This window comes from Rhopalosiphum maidis, chromosome 2 (genome assembly GCF_003676215.2).
Source record: "Rhopalosiphum maidis isolate BTI-1 chromosome 2, ASM367621v3, whole genome shotgun sequence".
NCBI classification, from domain to species: Eukaryota; Metazoa; Arthropoda; class Insecta; order Hemiptera; family Aphididae; genus Rhopalosiphum; species Rhopalosiphum maidis.
In genome coordinates this window covers 84,236,912-84,244,539 of record NC_040878.1, presented here as the reverse complement: position 1 = coordinate 84,244,539, position 7,628 = coordinate 84,236,912, and the positions used below count along the sequence as shown (strand labels likewise).

Here is a 7,628-nt window from a genome sequence, read left to right as displayed (position 1 = left end):
TTTAATAGATATCTTAAATTCAAAATTTGATAATTAAATATTTCGATAGATACATAAAAATCGAAATACGAACTAGTATAGTTATGAGTTATATTAGTTATAATTATAAGCATTCAAAGTTTAAGTAAGCAGAGTAATATACAAACATTTTGCGAGTACTAGTTGGTATCTATATTCTCCAAAACTAATAATAAACTATTCGTTCAAATTTTGTTTTTTATATACTTAGAAAAATATTCTGTTTTAGAATAATTTAATTTAACATGTATGTTACCTTTTTAAAAAAAAAAAAAAAATTATCACGATAAAAAATATAATTTTAAAAATCATTTGTTTTATTTCTACTTGAAATGATGAAAAAAAAGTGTTAATATATTTTGAAAAAGTGTTCCATATAAGGATCGTCTTTTATAACATCCATTCATCATCCATGGGCGAAACTACAGCTTGGGCCAATTGGGCCATGGCCCATGGCCCAGGCTAATTGACTTCGTTTAATGTATACATTTGCTAAGAACATAGTATTTTAAATGTACTAAAATAAATTAGGTATAAATGCGAAAAAAAATTGAGAAATTAATTGTACGTAATAAATAGAATAGTTTAAATGTTTAAAATGATATTAAGTATCTGTATTTCACATGTAAAATTTATGTTTAAATAAAAAGTGATACAGTTTTAGATTTATAACATTAATAATTACTTATGTTATACATTTGTATTGTAATAAAAAACATAAGTATTCCCTATCGCCCTCCATCCTTTTCTATGACCCTATGATAGGTGCAGAATCAAATGAGTGGTCCAGTCTAATAAAAATGTCTAGTGCCGCTTATGCATAATGCATCCATCACAGAGACTGACTACTCAATGAAAAGGAGTTGAGGTCGTTGAGGAGCACTATAATTTTATTATATTACAGCTGTTAGACTGTCCACTTATTTTATATATGTATTCACTATTCTGATTATCCCTAGAAGAGTATCAACAAGAATACAAATTAATAATTATACATTACACAACAGCAAATACACGCCACTGCAGTGTTTAATTTTTTACCTGTTGACTGTTATCCACTTCTACCGGCTCTACTCCGTTGCAAGACTAGCGTTATCATAACGATAAAAATAACTTATCGCGGCGTGTATTTCACGTTGTGTTCAAGGCCATTAACAATTTGCAATCAATATACTTATTACTTAGGTTAGTTAGGTTTTAGATACTTTGCTACTTTGGTACAACTTACGCGTGTTACAATTTACAAACATTCGAATGTCTTACCTCTGGCGTCAATTCAAATATACCTATACAGAAAATGCACGCGAGTGGCTGAGTCCTAACTTAACTATAGTCAAATAGTCAATATTTTATAAAATTACTATGAGACTATTGAAACTCAATTAAATTCTAGTCGATTGTGCCCAAATATTGAAATATATATAAATATTGAAACTAAATATATATTGATATATTATATATTTTTTTATAGCTGTATGCCTGTAAAATAGGTATTTTAGGTTTAGGTCAGGACAAAAATTGGTAGCCACGTAAAAACCTTGTACGTAGATAGTATTAGAGCTAGCTCTGATTATAATTGATTTCATAATTTTATTATTAATACTGGAGAATGTAGATCATGGGCCATATTTCAAAACAGTTTATTAACAATAGTTAATGCAAAATTTCTAAATGATAAAAATGTATATCATATATTACGGGTTGTAAAGCATGTTCTTGTTAGTGACCTGCCCAAGTGCAGTGGCACCGAATGAAATTGAAACTCGCAGTTCAAATAATTAGATTGATTCACCCATCCCTACTAATACCCAGCAATTTTTCAAGCATAATTTCTATAGATGAATATATCATTTGAAGTATAAAAGTTTACCAAGTAATATAGAAAATAATAAATTTAGTTTTTTTAATGATCATTTTTTATTTATTAATTTTTAATATTCATTGATTACTGTTCAAATATATTTTTTAAAACTTTAGAAACTGTTTTGTGCAGCTTTGCACATTGATCAAAATTGACGGAGTACGTATTCGGCGTCACTGTCCAAGTGAAATCTTAAGTTTGGGTATACATGTTTTTTTAAATATATTATACTATAAAAAAAAATGTGTGCAAGTGATGAGTACCTGTTGTTCAAAAAGTATTGTATGGGTCACTGTAATGGATATATTAAATTTTAGTTAGTATGTAAGTATATTTTATGATAATTATGTTTTTTTGGTGTAACTATTAGTCATTTTTACTTGCACAGTTGCACCCCCTCCGAGATCAGACACACATACAACACAGAAAACTTATTCAGTGGGTTGAATTATAATGGTAATGGTTAATATTTCACCCCTGCAAAAAAGTTCTGGACACGCTTATGCATATTAGCATACCATATTAACTATTGAATTAATTATATAAGTTATTACTGTTGTAAGACAATGTGTTCATAAACATAAATATAGATAATATTTAAAATTAATCTACATATTTAGAAAATATTGCAAATAATATTATAATAGCTTTTGAATTATAATAAATTTATTAACGCATTATTCACGTCATTCGTCTTTATAAAATATGAAATTTTGTCAAAATTTAAATCTAAAATATTTATAAAAAATAATTATGATTTTATAAGTATATTTTTTTTAGATTTTTAGTTTCAGTAAGTACCTGTGAATTATTCAATAAAGAAATACACATTGTAATAGGTTATCAAACCTTAACTAAAAAATTAATCGATATTATACAGATATTACTTGTGATTTGTAATTTTCAAGATTATAACAAATTTTGTAAAAAGTTGAACCTTAAATGCATATGAATTAAAAATGTACATAGTTCGTAGGTATATATTTTTAACGATTTTGTATAGATATAAGAACACATTAGGTGGGATTTTTTATTAAATTTTCAAAAATTTTCACCGGACGAATATTTTTTTTTTGATATTTGTAGGAAAAAGTCTAAAACTTATCTTGTCCACAAAAATTATTAAAATATTTTTAAAATTATACCATTCATAGAAAATGATAGTATAAAGTATAAACATTTGGTGACAATGTCAATTAGAGTTATTTGTATTTGAGTGACCACATAAAATAAAAATCGTTATTAGATATATGCGCGGGTGAATATTTTAATGTTGTTTGAATTTGAACTATCAGTTATAAAAATCTAATACTACTTTTCAGTAAATTATTTATTTTTATATTACAAGTAAAAACTAATGAGGAATTTCGTATTATAATTTAAAATCTTAGATATAAAAAGAAAAAAAATGTAAGAGAGCGGAAATGATTGTATAACAACGGACCAGGAACTAGGTTAACTTCATAGAATACAGAGTACATTGTAAGACATTGTTTTAATAGACGAGTATATTTTGGGCGCCAAAATATCAAGTACAATTAGTGGATATATTAATAGATTAATTTTATTACTATACTAATTTTATACTTTGCTTTGGGTAAAAATACGCTAGATCGGGTCCTAATTAGATCATATGATCTAAGGGGCCCTGTATCTGTGGATACTTCAGCCATTTCATTCATTCTGTAGTAATATTACCAGACAAAAGTTTATTTTAGTAGATTCCAAAGAGTAATATAAAGACCTTATACATAAGTGATAAAATGTTTGATAAGGCTTATTTGCTTATTTTTTGGCTTATCAATTATCGAACTTCGCCGCGGCATCAGTCTAATAGTCTAGACTCTAGAGACTTCATTGATTTGTTAAAATTTACGAGTGTTAAACTTTGTGTTCTCTATAATTTGTGTCACATTACTTACATTTATCTACTGTTTCTAAATTTTTACTAACTGTTGGGTGTTTTAACGACACTTCAAAATGAACGCTCCGCCAACATTCGAATCGTTTTTACTGTACGACGGAGAAAAAAAGTGAGTTGTATTATTTATTATTGTCTTAATTATGTACCTATTTATGTCGTATTTGTATTGGTGATTTCCAATCAACTAAAATTACTTTTTTTAATTTTAGAATAGTCAAAGAAGTAGATACTAAAGTGACAAATGCAGCAATTTTTACAGTCAATAAAGAAGATCATACTTTGGGAAACATGATCAGGAAGTGAATACTTAATAATTATCATAGTTACTGATTAATGATTATTATCGTTTTGGTTATAATATTTATTGTTTTATTAATTTAGCCAATTACTTAAAGATCCCAATGTACTTTTTGCTGGTTATAAACAACCTCATCCATTGGAACATAAATTTGAACTTCGCATACAAACAACATCTGATTATACACCTCAAGATGCACTAACTAATTCTATAACTGATCTTTTGGCTGAACTTTCTTTGTTTGAAGAACGTTTCAAGGTACTATATTAACATAATTTTCTCATTAATCATATATTTTTAATTGTTAAGCTGTATGAATAATTTTGGTTATTGAACTATCTATGGACAAAAATTCCTCGTAAAAGAAGTCCTGTAGACTGGGATGTGCTTTGTATTTTATTATTATTATTATTATTTAATAAAACTGATTAGTGTACAATGAAAAATGCCATTATTTTTATTTTCTTTCTGTGGCTTATCATATTTAACATTATCTATCATAATCCACATCTCTTTTAACTCTATATTTAGTATATTATAATTTTCCTATAAAATTGGCTTTAGAAAAACTTGTATCATAAAACATTTTTATACAACTTAAGTTTAAAAATCCAAGTGAACGAAATCGATATGTATTTAAAAATATTTAAATGTTGGATTTTTCAACATCCGTTAGTCATAACTCATAATGTAAGGAAAAGGTAAAATAAATTGTTATCATTTTAATTTTATAAGCTGTTGACTAATTTTTATATGAGTAGTGACTCTTTAAAATATACATAAAACAAAAGAATGTTTCTAATTTTATTACAACTAACATAAATTGTATTTTTATTTTTTAGGAAGCTCTAAGGGAGAAAAAAGAAGGACTTGATTAATATGATTGTATGATTTAATGAAGTAATATTTTTATGTGTTTTTAAGGTAATATTATATGTTTTATATTGTAATTCATGAATATTAAATAATTTAAACTAATAAGTGAATCATAAATTGCTTTGTAAAATTAAATATATCATTTTTGGTTTTATATTGATTTTATCTTACTCAGTAATATGGAATATTTGTTTTTCAATTTTATTTCAACAGTATTTGGTAAATATGCCTAGAAGAGAACTATATAAAAAAAGGTATTATTAAATAATTATTATTGTAAAATTAAACAATATAAAATTAAAAGTTTTGATTGATTTATAAATTATTGTTTTATTTTGACAGATTTAATTTTTTTAATTTTTAATAATTTTTTAGACAATATATAACTTAGAATTTAAGAATAAATTTATCATACTTTGTTTATCTAAGACTTTTCTAATAGCATAGATATTTTATTCAGATATTTGTTTTCAATAATAATTCATTAATCAATTGACAATTACAGTAAAATGTTTGGTTAGTGTATGATGAATATTATAATTTATAATATAGATATTTAGGTTATTAACTTATAACTGTACAAATATTAAACACAAACTTTAGGTATAGGTGCAAATGTTTTAAATATTTATTAAATTCAATACTAAGGTATATAAAATTAATTTGTAAAACACGAGGAACGTTGGTTGTGTAATAATATTAATATGCTTTTGTTGATATATTTTTGAAGGTATTTATTTAAGCCAGTAAATATAACTTATATATAGACTAAAAAGTATAATATACTAATGCTACAGTAGAAAATTAATTTTTACTAATTTACAAATTATTATGAAGTTTTATAAAGTAAATAATAAATACTACTAAAACATTTTATAAAATTTAGAAATTTAGAATCATTTATTTTTATTCTCATTAATATATAAATAGCGAGTATAATAAGAGTTTATAGCTATTGAAAAATTATTATAAAATTGAACTAACCTTCAACATGTGTGGTAACTAATTTCCCTACTCATTTTAAAATTTTTTTATGTTATTTTGAATAATTAAAGAGTATTGTAATTTTATTTAACTATTATTTTTGTCACTAAACCATATGGAAAAAAAACTCTATTAAGAGTTAAGTGTATGTATCTATCTTGTCATCGAGTAGACCATTGTCAGTGGTGGCTATCGTGTAGTAGAGGTGTAGCTACACCTTTAATTAGAGGTGGATGGGGTGGGTTATCTTTATAATTTTTCGTTAGTGAATAATACAATAATACTTTGGAATATTTTTATAGTTTAATAGTAAATATTTTTTTCAACATGTTGAATAAACTATTTAGTAGATGGGATGTTATATGGATGAATATTATTGAGGGTGGGTGGTTACTCCTTATGTTTCATTACACCTATATTTTTAAGGATAGCCGCCAATGACCATTGTAATGGATGTGTTAAATTAGAATTCCATGATTAGTTATTGCACACGAAAAACAAATTTTGATCGGAGACAGTCAGTCAGCCTATTTAATATTACTATTTACTAAGTATATTATCATATATCATATACTTATACTGTTATTATATCAATTTATTTTACTATTATTAATCTGTATATATAAAAGCTCCTGACAACTCATTATCAACATAAAATAAAAATGATGGTACCTAGTTATATATATTTGAAATTTTCATGGTACCTTCATACCACCATATAAAGGAACACCAAAAGAGAATATTGTGAAATTTTTATTATGAAAAGGTACCCATACACATATTTGTTGGTTTTATAAAAATAAATATTTTTTTATATTTAGGGTTAATAATAGTAATAATATTTATAAAAAATACTATACTATATAATTAAATATACAAGGTGATTCTTTTACTATTGTACACTTATTTCAAGAAGCATTCATGTTTTTGAAAACATTTTTTTAACATAGTTTCAAGTTAAAAAAACGTTTTTATTAAAATATTATATTTTTAAATATTTTTTATCCCTATTTTTTTAAAAGTTTTTACTTTTTTGAATGACAACATAGTTTTAATTTCATATTCCAAAGCAGAATAATTTTCTGAGTATTTTCATACACAAAAATCGAATTAACAAAAACAGGGTCAACAGCATAAACTATACTTTAAAATTAATCTAAATATTTTGAAAATATTGTTGAATATGGTAAAATTGCTAATTACAGCTCTTCCAATTTAATCTCATCAAAATTTTGAATTCAATTTAATTTTTAGATTTTTTTGGTTTCAGTAAAAATTATTTTAGAGAAACCTAGGTATTCAATTTTCAACCCTTAATTTAATTAGTTTTAAAAATTGAACATTGTTATCTACAAAATAATTTGCAAATTTTCGAAATGAATCAGCCCCCCAGAATTTTTGGGTAAATATACCTATATGCTTATAAACATATCAGTATTTACTTTATTTTTGCCTACAATATAAACAAATATAATGTTCCATATAAACGAATAATCATTTAAATCAGTTGTAAACACAAATGTCCATTAGAAACAATAAAATATAATAATCAAATTAAAAAAAAATTGCTATAAAACATATTTAGGAATTTAGCCCCTCTTAACTTAAAGGACTAGTTACACTTATAATTACGACCAAACACTTATTAGTTATTACCGACCCTTTGA

The 7,628-nt window shown here is 24.6% G+C and overlaps 1 protein-coding gene across 1 annotated transcript; it reads left to right on the top strand.

Annotated features, from left to right (window-relative positions):
• The first annotated feature begins 3,689 nt into the window (after positions 1-3,689).
• LOC113554019 (DNA-directed RNA polymerase II subunit RPB11) lies at positions 3,690-5,229 on the top strand. Its single transcript, XM_026957661.1, has 4 exons — positions 3,690-3,912; positions 4,013-4,102; positions 4,185-4,359; positions 4,944-5,229. Exons 1-4 carry the CDS (start codon positions 3,860-3,862, stop codon positions 4,977-4,979), a joined length of 354 nt encoding a protein of 117 aa, XP_026813462.1. The 5' UTR covers positions 3,690-3,859; the 3' UTR covers positions 4,980-5,229.
• The last annotated feature ends 2,399 nt before the right edge of the window (positions 5,230-7,628 follow it).